Source organism: Penicillium chermesinum, assembly GCF_028974085.1.
Source record: "Penicillium chermesinum strain IBT 19713 chromosome Unknown utg000003l:1.0-5111272.0:1.0-5115320.0, whole genome shotgun sequence".
Taxonomy (NCBI): domain Eukaryota; kingdom Fungi; phylum Ascomycota; class Eurotiomycetes; order Eurotiales; family Aspergillaceae; genus Penicillium; species Penicillium chermesinum.
Window position 1 is genome coordinate 2,189,787 of NW_026695313.1, and position 19,680 is coordinate 2,209,466.

A 19,680-nucleotide genomic window follows, 5' to 3' on the forward strand; every position below is an offset into this window, starting at 1 on the left:
AGCGTCACAACTTGTGCGATTCCTGCACTTAGTAGTAGATGGGATTTTCAGGATCGGTCAGGTCGAACACCACACTGGAGTGAGGCTTAGCACCTCCGCGATTGGCAAATTCCTGGGGGAAGTTGATAGAGCGGTTAAAGCTCAAGCTCCCATCCTCATTGAGATCAATGTAATGAGCCTTGTAGTCCGCAGGTGTATTGATAATTCCAATATCACCGGTCTGCACGAAGTAATCGGTGACGACGAGATGTTTCTGGTCAGGGGTGATCTTGACATAGTGCGGCCCAACAATGGGTTGAACTTCGTCAGGGTCATCCAGGCGTTTTACATGCTTCAAGTCGCTAATATCAAGAGCAGCGATGTGGTTACCGGTGGTCAACGTCAAGTAGATGAACCGGCCGTCCTGGCTGATATCCGAGCTATTGATGGTATGATTAGCACGGGCTACGTCCTTGAGTTCGGGGGAGGGGGCGCAGTGGAAAGAAAACTTACTAGATGGCGACGGTATCACGCGCCTTCTCTCCAAGGTCATAGAGCAACTCGATGGTACCCTGCTTGCCGTCTTTGTCCTTGCGGCCGGGATAAATAATCCACACCTGGCCGAGATGAACAGCTGTCGCGAGGGCAGCACCCTCGGGGTTGCCTGGGATGAACTTGACATCTTGGATTCCACCACCCTACAGATGGAGACTTCAGCTTCCAGAGTCCAATAGCAGAAAGATGAAAGAGGATATGGGCTCTTACGTTGGGGATCGTCAGGGTGCTCAGAATCTTACGCGAGTCCAAGTCCCAAAGGCGCAAAGTGTTGGCGTGACGAACACCCAGACTAGGCTTGAGAATCGTAATCGGCTCCACAAAGTCAGAGGTCAGGATGTACTTCCGCTCCCAGTCAATACTGAGGCCGTGAGGGGAGAACTGCTCTCCGAGAATGTTCAAAAGTCCATCGACATCCTCGGGCCATTCGTGGATAATATTGAAATTCTCGTCAGTTTCAATCAAACGACCTGGCGCAGTACCCACGGCCGAGCCCATGTATGTGATGAAATAACCACCATCTGGCTTGGCGCGAACCTCATCAGCAATTGAGGCCAGAACCCCGCGGTTGCTCTTCAGAAACTTGGGGCGATAGGGGTCCGATGTATCGAAGTAGAAGCCGGTATCCTTTGAAGGGTGAATTGACGGGAACGACGGTATGAGACGACAAGATAAGACATACCTGAGTCTTCAGCAAAGACAGCAGACCACCACCCCAGATGGTCTTACCATCCAGAGATGGTCCAGAATGGTGAGGATCGTTCCCGCTGGAGGGTACGTCAGTGACCCAAATGAGGGTACCGAAGGTGTCCTAGCATAAAGTCAGCAGGTAGTTCCGTACGAGAGTATGGTAAAATTCATACATCGTCGAGACTGTAAGTGGCAAGGAAATCTAAAACTCGTCAGCGGTGTCATCAGATGCTCTGTCAAGGAGCCACAGACCCTTGTGCCACTTATCGCCAGAGCCAGTCCAGAAGTAGCCGATCTTCTTCGGCTTGATGTCACTCCCATTGAACGGAGGGCTCTCCAAAGGCGGCGTGGGAAGCTGGAGAATAGGAAGAGGGGGAGCGTTGGTAGTCAAGGGCTCGGTCACCCCAGGAATAGTCGGAATGAGAGGAGGCAAGGACAGAGCGTGTCCAAGAGACACCCAAGCCGCCACGCCCACGATAGAAGATTTCATATTAACCAGAGATAAATATTTGTACTAGATTGAAGATCTTGGTATGATCTAGTGTGAGTAGTGTGAGTGCATTTGAGCTGAATTGAGGGAATTGCAGGACTTATATAGATGCGTGAATCGCGCCTATCGATGGACGTAGATTCCGAATATTTCCCATCTCCTCTCACATCGATGAGCTTTCCGAGCTATCTTGAAGCCTATCACGCCATTCGAGGTATCTTATTCTCATGAGGCGAGCTCTACTAAAATTCCAAGGCGAGATTGATTATGCATATGGCGAAAACCAGGGCAGAATGGCCCAGGCAGTGCTTGGACAAGCTTCTTCGGTTCGTGTATCGCATTGATCTTGCTACAAACCCCGCGGCGGTGCATTGCCAAGAGGAAACTATCAGTGATCGGCTCTTGGACTGGAGGGGGTTCCCTTGTTTCTGAGTACGAGGGCAATCGGTTCCTCGTATTGTCCCACGTCAGGCACACCGGGGCACCCTCGTGGCGCCCTTGATCGACATCAGCGATATACATTCCTGCCCGTGTCGGCCGCAGCGTGCAATAACAGTTTCCTTTACCTTACCGATCCCTCTCTACTGCAGATGGTCTACAACTCTTTCTTTGGCTGCTTTATGCTCAATCAACGAGGCGCATTTGACATATGCTAAGTCTTTCGCTTCTGTTGTTCCCCGAACTCCGAGCCTTGGGCTCCGCGTATATCGTGTTTAGCCCAAAAATTACGATCGGGCTATCTAACAGCCACCAAGCTCTAAACCCAGCTGGGATAACTGGACCAAGTCACCGGTTCACGGTCTGAGCACTAATGCTCAGGGCTCAGGATCGTCATGGCGGTCCAAATGCGCTTTAGTCCAGGTCTCCGTGCCACGGACTATGAGTTTTGAGAAGGATCTACAGGTGCCAAGGCAGCCAAACCACGCATGATCCAAGAGCTTGGAAACCTTATTCTATTCAAGCTGTTAGTGTGTGGAGGGAAGAGCCGGGGGACCTGACAAGACCCTTGATCGACCATATAAATATCCCCTTTGGGCTGCTTTCTGCCGGGCTTGGCGATCTCGCCAACATGCCAAGGATGAGATTATACTTGCAGCGAACATGCCCCCGAGCGCGTTGTTGTTAGGCCTTAGGCCCTGCAGGGACTGCTGCCGCAACATGGGCAATCTCGGGGACTATCAGTAGGATTGCACAATTTCGCCAAGAGGTCGGGGATACGAAGTTCGACGAAACGGGAGAACATCCTGTCCATCCACGCATCTAGTTCGAACTCAGCACCGTGATCGTGATGTTTATGGGAAATTTCGCCATTCGTGCCTGCGCATCACCGACGCAAGAATGTCTGAAATGCCATTCAAAACGGGTATATATATAAGGCCCTGGGAATGTGAGGGCCAAGGAGTCATCGTCCTGACCAGTGGCTGCTCCCTCTCATTTTCTCTGATTTTTCAAACCGAGCTCGAGATGCATCTCCAAAGTCTCTTGGCATTTGGTCTTCTCTCATCGTCTGTCTTGGCTGCTCCCAGCAATCAGCAGCGTGATTCTGACGACCCGCAGCCCATCAGTGGTAGCAAGGGTGCTCCTATCTTAGGTACGCTGCTATACACCCGTACATTATCCTGTTGCGCCCAGGTGCCATTTTTCTGATTTGCTTAGGTGGTACCGATCCTGCCCAGGATGCTGAGAACCCTGATCAGTTCCGTACCAGCAGCACTGATAACGGCTTTGTGCCTAACGTCAAATGGAGCTTCTCGCAGTCTCAAACCAAGCTCTTTCCCGGAGGCTGGTCTCGCGAGCAGGTCATACAGGATCTTCCGCAGAGCCACGATATTGCGGGTGCTCAACAGCACCTAAAGAAAGGCGCCATCCGTGAATTGCACTGGCACCGAACGGTAACCTTTCCCCTCAGGTCTGTGCACTGGATACCTTTGCTGATATACCTAGGCCGAATGGGGCTTCGTTTACAACGGCTCCCTTCTCCTCACTGGTGTGGACGAGAATGGTGCTTTCACCACCGACACCCTTGAAACTGGAGATATTTGGTATTTCCCCAAGGGCGTTGCCCACAATGTTCAGGGCTTGGATGATGAGAACGAGTACCTTCTCGCCTTTGATGATGGAGACTTTGAAAAAATTGGGTACGTTAATCCGCCCCGAGTCCTCAGAAAAGCACCTCCGCTAACTTCTCATAAGAACAACCTTTATGGTAACTGACTGGATTACCCACACACCCAAAGATGTCCTTGCCAAAAACTTTGGCGTCAGCCCTGATGTATTTGCGAACGTCCCCACCAAGTTCCCCTACATTCTGAACGGAACTGTGAGTGCCGACGCAGCCAAGACTCCAGAGGGGACTCTGAAGGGCAACAGCTCGTATGTCTACCACACGTACAAGCACCCATCAGAGCCTGTGCCTGGGCACGGCGGTACTCTCCGCAAGATTGATTCCCGCAACTTCCCCATCTCGCAGACTATTGCTGCTGCTATTGTCGAACTGGAGCCGAAGGGCCTCCGTGAGCTTCACTGGCATCCGAACGTAAGTAAACCACCGTCTGTCCTTGACGTACGGCCTGATGTTAACTTGAATGAATTCCTCTTAGGCCGAGGAATGGCTCTACTTCCACCAGGGCCAGGCTCGTGCCACCGTCTTCATCGGCTCTTCCAATGCCCGAACGTTCGACTTCGTTGCTGGTGACACTGCTGTCTTCCCGGACAACTCGGGGCACTACATCGAGAATACCTCTGAGACCGAGAAGCTAATTTGGATCGAACTCTACAAGAGTGACCGAGTTGCCGATATTTCCTTGGCGCAGTGGCTTGCACTCACCCCACCGGATGTCGTTGCTGATGTCTTGAAGATAGATATTGATGTAGTCAGGCAGATCAAGAAGCAGAAGCAGATTTCTGTTAAAGGTAAATGAGCTGTCCAGTCAATCATCCTTAATACTGAAACCACTTGGGGGGCCATGACTTTAATTGAGTTGGACCGTTGAACTTGAACATACTGAAGCTTCGTTGTCTTGATATGGAAGCGATTATTCCATAATTCTCATAAGGCCTCATTTCTCGTCGTTTCTATCAATACATTTTCACCCATTTCCATCTCCTAATGTGAGCGTTTCTTCGCTACGTTTTTATGTCCAGGTCTCGACGCTATCAAGTTAACACGGCCCAAATTGACTTAGAATACTGTTATGGGAGGGTATCCAGTAGTCCCACGAGACTATACACTGGACATATTGTATGGTCTGGCGTCGAGAAGAGCTTTCTTGCTGATTGAGTCTCCTTACAAGAGACATCCTCCACAGGAGAAGAACCCTGTCGCGACTCGGTAGGCTGCTACCCTACTTCTTCAAAGATGCCTCCCCGGAAACACGAATAGTAGACCGGTGCCTACGAAAATTGGCATATCAACTCTATCAGAGTGATAAAGTGTGCTAGGCTTACCCCAACCCACGTTTCTCGGGACAGCTGATCTGAGATCTCCAGAGAGCATTTGGAGGAAGGCTTTTCCGAATGATTTTCTCCGGCAGAAGGACGCAAGCATCTATCTTGTTGTAGATTGGGCTGGCCGAAGCGTTCGAAGAGGACCGAGAAAACTCTTGTCAAAGCCCTCGCTCCCAGACCCAGCTTCGGTAAGTAACAAGATAGACCATGAGGTAAGATAGCGACATCAGAGTACGTTAAGCTAATTTACCTTCAAGCTGACGCTCGTCACAAGATCAGAATTCTCTTCGCTGGGAGATCACGTTTTGCACGAGCTTACCCCTTTGAACAATGAGAACTTACCCATAATCCATGTGGAGCAGTTCAAGAACAGAGAGGGCACGACTTGACACTCTAACCGCAGTATCGAGAGGTGACTCCCATGAGCCAGTTCAACTAGTTTCTCAAGTTGAAAGACTGGTGAATGTATTATGATATACGGCCAGAGGACTGATTAGGGTAGCGTGCAGGTAGTTCAAGTGGTTGGTTGGATCCCCAGACTCCAGGTCTATGCGCAGAATAATGTCCCACTCAGGGTGAGTTTCCCATCTATAACAAATATGAATTTCGAAATGGTATCGATGTAGTAGGCAAGAATGAAAACCACAGGTTTTGATAAATAGTTACAAGAATTCCCCTTATTTGCACGTCCTCCAGTAAGCCAGGGGTACATGTCATGCGCCCATCAACAAGAAACCCCCCCATGCTGGCCAGGCCAGTAATGAAGAGCACGGTCAGGATTCCAGCTCCTGCCCTGTCTCCAGTCGTGATGTTTTTGTAGACCGGCAGGCTGGCGTCGGTATCTCCGCCGCCAGGCTTGGCATCAGACGAGCTGTTTCCTCCGGTATCAACATTGGCGGGCGCCGCGTCTGCTTTGAGGTATGGTAACATCGCGGCACTGAAAACCTGAACAGCGGTGATCTGATTCTCCATGCTCGCTTGGCCATCATATTGGCCGTACAGATGACCACCGCAGGCGATACCGCCATGGCCCGTACAGGCTGGACCGGCCAGACTCGCTGTAATTTGGATTTTGGGGAGAATCTTGGGCTTGAGAGTGGGGACGACTAGGGCCACATCCATGAGCCATGATATAGTCAGTCCCTTGAACAGGGGATCGTTCGCATCTTCGTCACATTGGTCTGTAGCCTCGCAAGTTTGATCGGAGATGCCGCCGCCGGTCTTGGCGAGAAAGAAGCCTTGGAACAGCGCGTCCAACAGCTTGTTCGTCCGGTAAAGCCATTTGGTGTCGTTCGTCTATAGAGAAATTCTTTCATTAGCACAGTACAAACAATCGCATACCCTTTGATGCCCACAGGACCGAACTTCTGTAGCGAGATTAGAAGACTTACATAGGCATACATATAAGCGCAGCCTGTTATGAAAGTACCGTAGTTGTACGTCCATTGGGTGTGACCCGGACCGGTGCAATCTGGGACGATGCCGCCCGTCCCTTTACTGAGACTGTCCCAAATAGACCAGGTTGCGGTGGTGTTGACAATCATGCCGGCTGTGGTTGCCCAGTCCCAGGTCTTCTCGGCCCAAGCCGCGAACGAGTCTTTCTGGTTGTAATAAGCAAGACGAGCTGCAAGCATCATAAATCCGCCATTCGACACTGCGTTCTTCATGACGTAGCCACTTTGCGCGATGAACTTCTGCCAGCGAAGCCCGCCCTCGCAAATGGTTGTGTCCCATCCTTGCCCGTTGTCGCTACTCTGGTCGTAGAACACACCCTCGGCGAGGGTGAGCCAGGTGTCGCCAGTGGGAGGGTTCGGGAACTTGTACTCTGCTGCGGTCATTGCCGCAATACCCCAGAACATTTGATCGTCATTTCCCTGGGAGTTGTTAAAAGCCGCCATGGCGCTTCGATAGGGGCGGTAGGGCTCACGATTCCAGTACTCCAGTTTGCAGGCATGTACTTTCCACTCCCCTGGTCCTGCCATTGTAACCCGATGGTGAGTTCCTTGTTGTAGGTTGTGTCGCCGGTGGTGTGCCAATAATTCAGAAGCGCCAGGAACAAGGCAGCTCCTTCCCACCAAGAGTGGAAATAACCTGGAATCGCTCCGGTCTCATTGCCGTGGTAATAGGTCATCATATCCCAGGTAGCCGAGCTAGCGGCCTGCTTGATCGAGTCTGTGGATCGGTGATATTGTTTAGCCCAGCGCTTCAACTCATTTTCCGAGGCGAGAGCAAGGGTGGATACGATCGGTCACGAGTCTGACTTACTGGGATCATTGACATCTATCTCAAGCGCAGAGACACGGCCGAGGAGCGGCAGAAGGTGCAAAAACACCACGGCAATCTGCCTAGCACATCTCAATTGCATTGTGCCAGGGATAGCCGCGGACGGCGGAGATATTAGTTGGACAAGGGGGGATGGAGAGAAGGTGGGTGATAAAGAGTGTGGGGGAGGCAGTTGCGAGTTCAAAGTTGGATCGTTCAAGTCACGGGGGGAATCAATGGAAGATCCAATCAGTCAGGGCTCCAACGTATCGCAGGGCTGCTGGGGCTAGTGTTCCCCTGCCCCACTGCCGCCCCGGTTTCACCGTTGCACCAGTCATTTGCGCCCATTTTCAGGGCCCAAATGGTGATGAACCCCCCCCTGGCCTGTCAATTGACGGCTTTGTCGACTGGCTGATCAGGTCAGCGATTTCTTCTTCAGCGTTACAAAATATACCACATGATCCCCACGGTCTACGCATTTCTGATGGCTATTATATGTGGTGCGAACGCTTTAACAGCCCCCTGGAGACTCGAGCCAATCGCCGGGCTGTCCCTTTAATAGTCTGTCTTAGTTTCCACGGGCACAATCTCCCCCGAAGGGGCTAAACCCCTGAGCGCTATAATTAGTCTACTGCAAGGGCGCCTCCAGGCCGTTCGCGAGCCCACCATCGAATCCGACGCCCAAGGCCCCTAGGCCAGAACATAGGTGCCTGTTGCCTAGACCTCGGAAAGAGGAAGATCATGGGATGATCTTCGAGAGGAACACCGCTGAAGCAGCAGAATCTGCAAAGCCACGGGGATTTTCAGGCTCTGCTGGGTCTGTCGGCCAATCACCGCCGGTCCAGCCAGCTGGGCGCGGTGATTACATAAACCATGTTCCTGGATCGGAGAAACGCGGTAAAGCTTAATCTGAATTGGCTTCATTCTTGGAAGTGTGGAACTTTCCATTGTTCTGTGGATCGAGAATCGCTGGACAAGTTGAAAATGCCAGGCCGTGCACGGCCTTGGCCCTTCTTGCATCAGATGCCTAGGGAAACACTGATTACGTGCTGGAGCTCGAGATCTCGAGAGACTCCTGACCCGCAATGTGTCGTCTCTACTCTTTTATCCTTTTGCTTCCAGGTTCTCCGTATTGGTCTTCTAATCCCAGTGACAGATCGCTTGTCATCTTCATCGATCTGACTCAAGATCGCTCGCCTACGAGAGTATGTGAATGTCGATTTGTAGACCCCAAAACGGATCTCCAGGATGTGCGATGACCCCAACCCAACAATCAAAACCCCCGTGAACCATGTGCGGTCAGTGATGGAAGTCAAGTATATGAGTCTCGAAAAAGCTCCACTTCGTTTTAGACCTACGGAATCTCCAGCCAAGAGGCCAAGGTAGCCAAGGCACGGTTGCCAAGACGCCTGGTCTTGGATGTGCTTGGCTTCAATCTAGTTTACAATCTAGTTCTGGGGCCCGTCTATCCACTTGACTTGGGACAAATCGACCTTTTCTGCCCCTCTTTCAATTGAGAGCAGTCTTGGCACAATCCATCGCACACATTCGTGCTAGTGGCGCCTGGATGACTAGAAGTGGCCGCTGGTATTACCTCCAGGGCCGGCACGCCAAGCAACGATGCTCGCAAGTGAGGGATTGCAATGCACCATTGCAAATCATCAATATATCACATGGGGATTTACATGCTCTGGTCCACCAAAGTTCTGGCTGATTCACAAACTGCAGGAATTCACACGTGTACTCATACTGATGTTTGACTCCGTTCACTCTACCCGATATAGAGATCGAGTTGATATTTGCTCTACACCGCCGAACTCGAGCTGGAAATCCACTAGTCCAATTGACTAGAATCCTCTGGCACACCGAACCCAACGTATATCCGCCCCTCCGCATTCTTTAGCACCTCACCTTCAATCATCTTGTACGGTTTAAGATTCATTCATCCTTGTCTACGATTCGTCAGTTTGTTCATTTTGTGTCGTAGTCTGGCTGGCGTACACTTGAAGGTATTCCGCTTTCTCAGGTCTCTCGGATGATCGTAGGAGTATTTGTGAATGGACTCAATTGATTGGAAAGTCTGCCATTGAGAGAAACCGGTATTAGCGTTCTTCATCGTTGATCAGACCTTGCTTTATTCTTACAGATGCCTCGTCCAACCCTATGTTGTAAGCCTCAGTGCCATCCAACTCCAGAATCAAAGTGCTGTCGAGCTCGGTAATCTCCGTCTCCGCATGACGGAGTACTGTCGTGATGTATTCCCAGAGCAAATTCCTGAAGGAGAAGAGTGCCGCAATGCAGCGCTTCAAGATCGACTGCAATGGAAAGGCCATTTTCCAAATGAGTAGAGGGACAGAAAAACAGAATAGCTTGCGGCTTCCAAGAGCCAGGCGAACCAGGCTACCTTACTTCTTATTTATCCATCGTGCTTCTTGGCAGAGACTACGGGCGAACAGGGGTGCCAGAGTCTAGACACAGAAAATGACAGGTAACAGCTCCCACTATCGCAAATCCTTAGACTCTCGTCACAATCCTACATTCCCTGCCGGACCTTTTGTCGCATGCATGACCCCCATATTGTCCAGTCAGGACTGCGAGGCTCTAAGCGAGGAAAGAAACTTTTCCCAACCAGACGGTTTGGAACGCCGATCTGCAGGCGCCAGCTATCAGGGATTTAAATCTAGAGGGAATTGAATCCGGTAAATCCGAGAAACCCACACCCAGCCCCTCGGTAAGCCCTCTAGCCCCTCAAATCTAGGCCATCCAGCATCCCAGGCCCTCGTCAGGCACGCTGGAGGGTCAAGGGCGAATAAAAAAAAAAGAACACCACGGCCTCACCCCACCTTATAACCACTTACTTGGGGAACCTTGTGTGCCAACACCAATGGCAGACCCATTAGAGGGAACCAGCTGCACCGAAAGGCCACTGGTGCATCCGCTCGAGAATTGCAGAGAGGCACAGGTCGACTCCGACAGCGTGGACCAACCCAGCAGCGCGGACCCGGCGGGCCGGTCCCCGTTTCCCCAATCAACCCAGACCCTCGGGTCCTGGGCCTCGCGACCCAATAAGAGCCGCAGCACGACACCTCCTGCATGAGGATAAACTTCTTGTCGGATCCGTGGGAAACCTGCATGCCGTTCGTGGGCGATGACCATTGAGATGAGCGGTAGGCACGGTCGACCTACCCAAATAATCCGCTTGCAGCCGGAGGAAGTTCGGCGTCTTACCGCACAGGTTGCCTTCGGGTGCCGGAATTGAGGCTCCGTGAAGGAGGAGATATTCTAACGTGGGTCCTTTGTATGCCTAGCCCCCTCCTTTCTGGTTCGTTCTATTGGATTGTTCATGTCTGGGTTCTCGGATTGTGTGTACCCGGCCGGCGTGTTGGGCAGAGTTATGATACACACTACGGGGTGGAATGAACCTGCTCTGTTTTGTTTCTTAGGCCCATCATTTCGTCATCCTTTTGCTGCGATCCATTTATGGCACTAGCAGTGAGTCTTGGGTCGGTTTTGGAGCATGCGCGTCTTTGCTTAACATTGGACACTAGAGCAGATGGACGCAAATGAGGCCTACCACAATGCCAGATTCCCTAAAAAACAGAGATCAAAATAGATATGAAATCAATAATAAATCTCTACGTCTTAGGTGCTGCTGCACCCTAAATTCCCGTCCCCTTATATTCCCCAATTCGTCGGAATATGGTCCCACGATCCGCCTCACAAAATCCAATTGGCGATGGGATTCGGCATGATGCTTATCCGCCCAGAGAAGACAGTTAAACAGGGCATTCAAGCTCGTAGCTCTCTCCCATTGAGGGTGGCACACTCATGCCCTCCTCAGATGCGCAGTTGGGCCCAGCGGGGAGGTAGGGCCGGTGGTAGGGACAGCGGAGACACCCATGGCAAGAGCCAGAGCAGACGTGAAGACGATGGTAAACTTCATGGTGACGGGACTGATTGGAGAAGAAACGAGTGGTTTTTCGAAGAAGACTGTTTGTGTTCGAGCTGATGTGCTTGTAGAATAGAAATGATCAGGGAGCCAAATGGCCCTGATCTAACTTTCACAGACAGCCTTTGTCGAATTCTTGAGAATCTCCTACCAATATTGCCACCATTACTGAGAAATCCAGACAGACGGGTCGTACCCTCCGGGGAGGAAATGGTCGGACCAACTTCCCCATCGCTCGTTACCCCACCTGGGCTGCCGGTTTTCTGTATTTGTTTTTTGGCCGTACTTTGTTCTTGGCCCTTAATCATGGATTCTGCATCAGACATGCAGGTTCCGCCTTTGCCAACTGAAGAGATGTCAGATAGGCCCCGATGTCTCACATACTCCACCTGGCTCAACCCCTACTAGGAATGTGCCGTTTCTTGCTTTGATTGGACCGCCACCACTCGTGCAACTCACGGTATATGATGCTCAACTCTGTTGCAAAGTATGTTACGAGTCTTTTCTTCCTCCGTTATTTCAGTATCCGCTAGCATATAGTACATGCTTTGAGAACTAGCCGGTTGACATGGTCAGCCACAGCTGCCCTTAGCGCGCTGAGGTCCAACCCAGAAGCATTCTTGTGTTGACTGGCAGTATTAGTTTGCGTATACGGATATTATGGCTGGGACACTTGCATGGCGTATTACTATGGCTATCCTTATTACATTATCAGGCCTCCAAGCCCAGAAGTCGACGGCCCCACAGAATAGCCTTCTAAACGACTGGGAGCTTGATTCCAGCCCTGTTCCCATTCATAATACAGTGATAGTCTGCGCTAATAAATTGAATAGAAAACAGAAGACCGACCATTGCTATGCTCATAGCAGTACTTTCCACTTTCCTCATCCCGTACCACCCCAGATCAGAGGGCTAAACCCATAAAGCCGGATAGGCGCCAAGATAGAGCCAAGCACGCATGCGTATTCTCAGCAACTGATTCAGAACATGGACCAGTCTTGCAGAGTTGAAGGATCTACTTCTGTAAAGGAGCAGGACGACTAATGGTTCAATTCCCTGCGCTTGGCACATCAATGAGGTATACAATGCGGAACTAGTACGCCGTTGGATCCCAGGCCTCGCGCAGCACATACTCACACGGGGTGGCAGGGTCTGCGGTCTACGTCAGCAGGTGTTGCATACCAATGGGCCCAGACCTCTCGAGGATCCAGGCGGGTTGCTGGATGGGAGCATCGGCCGTTTGAGTTGCGCACACAGAGAGTCTGACCCATAACGGCGGTTCGAGTGTGAGCCCGGCTATCAGATTCATGGGCAAAAGCGATTCAGTTGGAGGGATCGTCTAATGAAGAAATCAGAAAACTTTTCCAGATGTAATTCAGAATAATATTCCCCATTTAAATGATAAGACGCTTGTTGCTAGGACCCGAGGGATCAACTCCAGGAGAATGCGAACATGCAATGAACCAGACACAAAACACCCAACATGGCCCCCGCAGAGACAGGTTCATCTAAGCGCAAAGATAAATAATAATAATAAACAAAAAAACACCATGCACGCTATCAACAATATTGGTAGAATCGAGTAAATGCTCAATTGGAAGAAGGTTTGTCAGTGATGGCCTTCTTACGCAAGACACCGAGCTCCTCAAGTTTGGTCCACGCCTGTCCCATATCCGCTGAGTGATTCCCCAACGAAGGCCGAAGCTCCAGACCGTCCAGCGTGTGGAGAGAACCACTTGTACCAGCGTATAAGAGAAGCTCGAGGACCTTCCGACGGAGCCGGGTAGCGCGGTCTAGGTGGCCGAGATATTTTTCATCGGCGTGCGGGTCCGCTCGCGGGAGTGTAAAGGGATCGTTGACTTCGATGTCGGTCTCAGGTTTTCCATCCTCTTCCCAAGTGACGGCTTGGACGACATGGTCATTCTCATTAAGATCGGTTAGGGCGTCGGAGAGATCTCGGCGATTCTTCTGCTGCTCGACAGCGGCCTTCTCTTGGTTCTTAAGTTTTCGGCGATCATCTTGCTTCCCACTCCCGGTAACGGCCGGGCGGTAGAATCCGACAGTCAGGGGATTGCCCCGAATGTCCAATTTCTGAAGAGAACATGGATTGTTCCGTCCATTTCTTCCCAGGCGACTGAGAACCTGGCAGACCCTTCTCATTCGAGCAAGGCGGTTGCCGACCATGGTCAATCGTGAGAGGCAATTCATGCCGACGAGTGGCTCTAAGTCAGCAAGGGAGTTGAAATTCATATTCAACACCTTCACGTTGGGGAAGCTGGAGGAAAAGTCGCTGGGGAGGCGAGGCAAGGTGCAAGCTGCGATATCAAGCAGCTGAAGGCGCAGAAGAGGAGAAGACGGAGAAAGGCATCGGGAGGACAGCTGGTTAGATGACAAGAATACTTTGCGGATATCTTTCACGGCGCCGAGGTCCAAGTCGAGAGTAATTTCGGCCGCCGGGTCCCTCGGGTGGGACTGTTCTCGCAGAGAGAGCACTTCCAAGTTGTGGCAATGACCCAGGCCACTTATACTGGATAGTCGGTTGTGATCCAGATACAAGAGACTCAAAGACGGGAAATTCTTCATGTCCAGGTGGTCAAGCCGGTTCTCGGAAATTCTTAACGCACGAAGGCTGATAAGCGATGCCACAGGCTCCAACAGATCGATCTGGTTGGCACTCAGGTCCAGTGTAGCAAGGGCCGGGAGCCACTCGATATTTCGAACGGCGGTTAAGCCATTATGACTCAGGTCAAGGTCACGAAGACGTGTGCTGCAAAAAAAGTGTTAGCATATCTTCCTCCCTGGAAAGAAGGAGAAAAATCGTAATGGTTGCCAAACGTACAGCTCGCATCCCTCAAAGTCAACAGTGGTCATCGAGTTGTTGCTTAACTTGAGGCTAAGAAGGCCGTTGAGTTCGAGAATTCCGTCAATGCTTCGAATCTGGTTATCATTCGCCTTGAGCTCTCTGAGGTGAATCAAGCTCGAAAACCCATCCAGGGTCTCGATGTCATTTCCAGAGATATCCAAGTACTGCAAGTTGCTTAAATGACCCCATGAAGTCAATTCCGAAAGATGATTTCTAGGGATCTTTAGAGTCCGTAGGGTGGTCGGTACGCCACTCAATTGGCCAATCTCGTTGTCGCTGACGTCAAGATCTTCGAGGCGAGGGCAATACTCGCCGAGCTTGTGCAGGGTAAGAAGGCCTTTCTGACGAAGCGCCAACCGGCGTACATGTTCCCAGTACGGTTCATACGGCTCAACATCCGTGATATGCTTGACCAAGTCCTCGTCTGCAAGCGCAAATGCACCATGGACTTGTCGAAGGGATGTTGGGTGCGTACGCTCGGCGACATAACTCATCTCCAAATTCAGGGAATGTTCAAGATGATCGGGTTGGTTGACCGAGAACTCAGCGAGCGGGCTCAGATGGAAGCTATAACTGGTGTCATGTCCCTCTGAGTGAACAGGAACCAGCGAACGCCCAGAGCCGGGGCCTGGAGTTTGCTGAACATCCATAGACTCTCGACGAACGAGGCCGTATTCACTGCCTTCTTCGACTTGCTCGTCGATTCTTGATACAGGCCGTCGAATGAAGTTCTCGCCTCCCACTGATATTTCGCGTCCCGAATGAGATGAAGTTCGAGATAAGCTAGTCCCCTGGTTCGATTGTGAAGGGGCATCGGTTCGATGGCTATCCTTTTGGACGCCATGAGCATCCAGATCTTGGTGACTATCCTTCTGCTGAACCTCATCAGTGCTCCATGAAGTCGCCCTTGTGCCAGCTGGTCCAGTTGATGAACGAGAACCCTTGGAATCCACGGAGCTCTCGTTGACCGACGGAGCTCTGCCGCCCGGTTGCAGGTTGGCGTCGGGCTGGCTCTCGGTCGCTTCTTCGGGCTTACGAGCTGACAAAGGCTTTGAAGGAGACTCGGGCCCATTGGTTCGCATCATCTCTTGCAACTCGTCCACACTTAGATCTGGGATGTCCTGAAACGGGTCGTTTTCCTCACCCAGAGAGGCTTTTGGTGCAAGATTCTGGCCATTGGGCTTGACCCATGAATGCTTTGAGCGATCGTATCTGAAGCCGTTCACCTGCTCTGGGATAAAGATGCGCCACCATTTCCGAAGATAACATCCCCTTCGCTTGTGAATTTTGAGAAGATCCCGTGGGAACAGAATTGATGCTGAAGCCGGACATTTGAGTGTTGATCGTCATCAGATCTTGGGCAATGGTATCCGCAATGTCATCCATTGGGCCACTAGGCTTCCGCTTTCTAGTGCCAGGTGCAAGTCTGTCTGCTCTTCTCTCCTCTCCAGCCCCGCCATCTCGATGCTTCGGATGCATGTTCAGCGACATAGCAGACTCATTGAACTCCCCCTTCCTCCCTTTCTTGGTACTGTTTTAAATAGTTGAGGATCTGCGGGTTCAGCTGTTTGGGCTCCCTGATCTTACGAAGGTCTGTCCCATCGCGGCTAGGGGGCCGAGAAAATGCCTCCCGACTAGACTCATCTTCGTAAGTAAGATCAGGATCATCGTTATCTGGATCGCCATTGTCCAGTTCAGATTCTTGGACGCTTGATAATCCTGGTGCAGGCCTTCCTTTGGCACGGATCAGATCCATGATTTTCGTCGCTTCGTTAAGGTAGTCCTGGGTTGTGATGGACCCTTTCCGGGAAGAATCGCTTGTACCAGTGACCTTGACCAGAGGGATATCTCCGTCGAGGGAGAATGAATCGGAGTAATCGAGATTGTCGAAGTTAGATTCCGAGTATTGCCTGCTCGGTGCGATCTTGGATGACTTGGCCGAGCGGATTTGGCTAGGAGTAGGGGTTCTCGGTCGTTGCATAGACTGGGACAATCCCGGGGGGGGCCAGATAATCGCCATTGTCGAGTTGCATGCCATGTTGCAGCAAACTTCTCTGGAGAAGAGACATGCTATCGCCATACATCGGTGAGAGTTCACCTGCTTGGTGAAGCTGTTGCATTGCTTCGTTGGTTTCGCGAACGACAGTCCGACGACGTTTGGGGTTCGGATCCGCTGCTTTCTTGGGGACTCTTTTTGTTTCGGCGAATGGGATGTTCTCCTTGTTATGACCCCGCGACGAAGACCATGTTGCGTCGCCGCCGTGCTTGTAATAGCTTTGACGCATCCACGCGGACGGCTTCCGGGTAAAGCTAGAGCTTGCGGACCTCGTCTGCTTGATCGATCCTTCTCGCGACCCACGGCGAAGGTAATGTCGCCCTGAAGATCTCTTTCTAGAAGACGGACGGGTATTCAAGCCCTGGGATTCGTCATAGACTAGCTTGTGCTCGTAAGGGCTTGTATCAGAGAAGTCATACTTGTCCAACTCGCCATCTCCGAAACGAGTCAGTCGAGGCCGCTGAGCATTACGAGAGGGGGAGCGTTCGCTTCGACGGGGAGTAATTTCGCTCAAAGGCTCGTGTCGCACGTTCAGAAAGCCGCGGCCTTCTCCTTTCCGGCGTGCTTCTTCCGAGGGTGAAGGAGGCTCATCACCGTCTGAGCCATCCTCGAAGGTCTCCTCAAATTGACTCATGCGACGGAGAAGACGGTTGTTCGTGAAGGTATCATGCTCACCAAACAGCTTGAGGGGGCTTCCTGATGGCATGGCTCCTGTTCTTGGGACAGCATCCCCGGACGTCGAAGGGCGCACGTGGGAGGAGGAAGGTCGAGGGAGTGAGGGGGAACCGTTGGTCTGTGAGCGGCTGAAAAGAGGGGAGCTGCGGGTTTTCACGTTCGCGAGACTTTTGGGAGGGATGCGATAGGATGGAAAGGGCGAAGGAGAGAATTGTTGGTGGAAAGGACGATTGCCTTTGCGGCGGCTGAAGTCCAACGTGCCCATGGACAGATCCTGCGGTAAGGAGTGACTCGTCACATCCAGCAAGCTATCCTCGTGGGCGAGCTCCCAGGTCGAGGATCACTGTGATTGTAGAAAAGGAAGCTATCGCTGGCCGGCGAATCCGGTCGATTGCTAAACTTGCTGTTCTCTACGGACAACCCTTCCAATTTATTGGTTACCTGCTTCAAAGCAGACTTAATCACTTCGGAGGTGCCGTTGCCCTCGATAGTATTGTTGCGAGTGAAGGTAATCGGTGTAATACCCTCGTTGCGAAGGTCCTCCAGCCCGCTCGCGGTGCGAATGTCGGTATCTCCTTGTGACAAGCCCTCTGTATACTGATCGGCGCGGGGTCGCTTGTCCGCCCAGGGTGCCCGATTGACCGTGCCCAACGGCGAAAACATGCCAGTACCCGAGTCTTCATCGTCGCTGGCGCGTTGGGAGTCGCGATCGTTGAGGTCAGGCTCGTCTCGCTGCATGAGGCTGCCTTGCCGGGAGGTCGCATCGGTGAAGTCCCACGGATGATCGTCCTGTTTGGCAAATGCGATTGATTCCTGGGTCACAGACCCGGGGGTGGGTGGCTTGAATACGCTTTCTAGGCCCATTGGCGCGAAAAGATCGCGTTGTTCTCCCACCGGGATTTCTCCGCGCACCAGGCGCTTTCGCCATTCTGGGGTGCCTGCGCCCTCATGACTCTTTTTCGGTTTGATCTGAACGGTGTCGGTTGCCTCATAGTCGGACTGGTTGGATACATTGGAGACCGCTCGGAGGGGAGAGCGCGTCGCCATCACGTCTGGCTGTTTGGCGGATTGTTTACCAGCTTTCACGGCAGTAGCCGCGCTGGGTTTAGAGGCGGACCGTGGGCTTTTCGCGATTGGCCTCGGACTCGGTCTGGAATTCACCTTCGGGCTGGCAGTCGGGGTCTTTGTTTTGAGCTTGGATGGGTCGGGGGATCGTGGTTTGGAGAGGATTTTGGGGGTTCGCGGTGTTTTCGGGGTTGGCGGCTCCCTCCTGTGGAAATGACATGGGCGAGTGACCTTTCGACCGCTGGCGGGCGACTGTTGGTCGGGGCGGCGAGCGGCCACTGGAATGCGACTTGGGGAATTCGTCTGGGGGGTCCGCTGTTTTGGTGATCGCAGTTTGTTTGGCGCGGGCCCGGGAGTTGTGGGTGTCGCAGGCGCTGATTCCCAGTCGTCAGACAGGCTGTCGAGCCATGGTTGGTTGCTCTGGTGGCCCATCTTTTTTTTGTCCTCCGGCGTTTACTTCTCCAGGCTAGGGGTGTGTCCCACCCCAGACTCTAGAAAGGCAGGTCTCGAGTCTTTGGCCTCTAGGAGAACATTGAGCTGCAACAACTGCCATCGAATCTGAAAGGTTGAAGTGCGGAGATGGTTGGCCCGGGCAGCCTTTTGCTCCACTGAAGCTCCTTGTTTATTTTGGTGCTTCCGGGCGCGCCACTCTCGGCCAGTCACCTACACAATCTGGGGGGAGGGTTGGGATTCGGATCCTGGGAGGATGCGATCTTCACAATATCCACTTACAGTAAGAATACGAGGCTAGTACGTCAATGGTCTGATGGGAATCAAACTATCTCTGGGCTGATTGGTCGCGCTGGGGTTCAACCCCGATGTGTTGTCGAGGTTCCACTCGTTAACTCCAAAAACGCCCCTAAGCCCTGACCGATAGTTCCCAGTTCCCCAGTACTATTGACAGGCAGATCTGGAATGGAGTAGGAACAGCGTCATTTTCTTTTGAGCGGTGTACTCTATACCGTTACGCCTAAACTTTGGATATATCCAAAGTTCTCTTCCCGACGGGTCCCCCTTTGGAGGCGATCCACAAGTACTGCGTACAAGTACAACCTTGGGAGCAACCTTGGCCTCGGAACTTCAACAGGCTAGAAGTTGAACTAGAATGACACCTAGATAATTGAAATTTATGAGATGCTATGATTTTTTGAATTTTGTTCAGACCTTAGGACTTGGGTCTTGTCATTCCAACTTAAAGGGTGGTTCACCTGCCAGTGCATATTGAAGAGACTGAGAGCCCAGAGACTGACCGCAATATATATCACGTCTAAATTTGAAGATCCTGACGACCACGAATTCAGTCGGATTTTTGTCTGCAATACCACAATTCGGAAATGAAGACACGTTGAAAGAAAATTGAAGTGAATTAGGACTATCAGTAGTACTAGTGGACAGGATTCTCGTTCTCAAAGTACCTACTAAGCCTTGGATAGTAATCACGTTCCCCCCGAAGTAAGGAATTCCTCAATATTCAAGGAAGGAGCTCCTATGTCCTTCCGCTTCTGATAAATGCGGCAGAAAAAAAAATAAAATAAAAATGCATTCAATAAAACATAAGCCGCCATAATATCTTTTGGAATAGCACTGAGTTCTGGCCTTTTCTTGGGTTGCGTCGCGGTCTCCGTGGTTGACTTGAAGTAGACTATATT

At 51.7% G+C, this 19,680-nt stretch overlaps 6 protein-coding genes across 6 annotated transcripts; 1 reads left to right on the forward strand and 5 right to left on the reverse strand.

The window, feature by feature from the left end:
• Nucleotides 1–28: 28 nt before the first annotated feature.
• On the reverse strand, nucleotides 29–1,714 carry N7468_003742 (uncharacterized protein; the record flags this gene model as incomplete). Its single annotated transcript, XM_058473039.1, has 6 exons — nucleotides 29–451; nucleotides 504–677; nucleotides 745–1,161; nucleotides 1,217–1,345; nucleotides 1,398–1,426; nucleotides 1,477–1,714. The coding sequence occupies 6 exons, from the start codon at nucleotides 1,712–1,714 to the stop codon at nucleotides 29–31; spliced, it is 1,410 nt and encodes a 469-aa protein (XP_058332042.1).
• Nucleotides 1,715–3,178: 1,464 nt separating this feature from the next.
• Nucleotides 3,179–4,635, forward strand: N7468_003743 (uncharacterized protein; the record flags this gene model as incomplete). The annotated part of the gene is made up of 5 exons (XM_058473040.1): nucleotides 3,179–3,305; nucleotides 3,371–3,606; nucleotides 3,659–3,852; nucleotides 3,908–4,250; nucleotides 4,315–4,635. The coding sequence occupies 5 exons, from the start codon at nucleotides 3,179–3,181 to the stop codon at nucleotides 4,633–4,635; spliced, it is 1,221 nt and encodes a 406-aa protein (XP_058332043.1).
• A 1,114-nt stretch (nucleotides 4,636–5,749) lies between these two features.
• On the reverse strand, nucleotides 5,750–7,526 carry N7468_003744 (glycoside hydrolase family 76 protein; the record flags this gene model as incomplete). Its single annotated transcript, XM_058473041.1, has 5 exons — nucleotides 5,750–6,457; nucleotides 6,493–6,528; nucleotides 6,553–7,035; nucleotides 7,089–7,333; nucleotides 7,427–7,526. 5 exons carry the CDS (start codon nucleotides 7,524–7,526, stop codon nucleotides 5,750–5,752), a joined length of 1,572 nt encoding a protein of 523 aa, XP_058332044.1.
• Nucleotides 7,527–9,525: 1,999 nt separating this feature from the next.
• Nucleotides 9,526–9,756, reverse strand: N7468_003745 (uncharacterized protein; the record flags this gene model as incomplete). Its single annotated transcript, XM_058473042.1, has 1 exon — nucleotides 9,526–9,756. The coding sequence occupies one exon, from the start codon at nucleotides 9,754–9,756 to the stop codon at nucleotides 9,526–9,528; it is 231 nt and encodes a 76-aa protein (XP_058332045.1).
• Nucleotides 9,757–10,267: 511 nt separating this feature from the next.
• Nucleotides 10,268–10,579, reverse strand: N7468_003746 (uncharacterized protein; the record flags this gene model as incomplete). The annotated part of the gene is made up of 1 exon (XM_058473043.1): nucleotides 10,268–10,579. The coding sequence occupies one exon, from the start codon at nucleotides 10,577–10,579 to the stop codon at nucleotides 10,268–10,270; it is 312 nt and encodes a 103-aa protein (XP_058332046.1).
• A 2,383-nt stretch (nucleotides 10,580–12,962) lies between these two features.
• On the reverse strand, nucleotides 12,963–18,463 carry N7468_003747 (uncharacterized protein; the record flags this gene model as incomplete). Its single annotated transcript, XM_058473044.1, has 6 exons — nucleotides 12,963–14,139; nucleotides 14,212–15,431; nucleotides 15,487–15,755; nucleotides 15,823–16,187; nucleotides 16,318–17,240; nucleotides 17,408–18,463. 6 exons carry the CDS (start codon nucleotides 18,461–18,463, stop codon nucleotides 12,963–12,965), a joined length of 5,010 nt encoding a protein of 1,669 aa, XP_058332047.1.
• Between the last annotated feature and the right edge of the window lie 1,217 nt (nucleotides 18,464–19,680).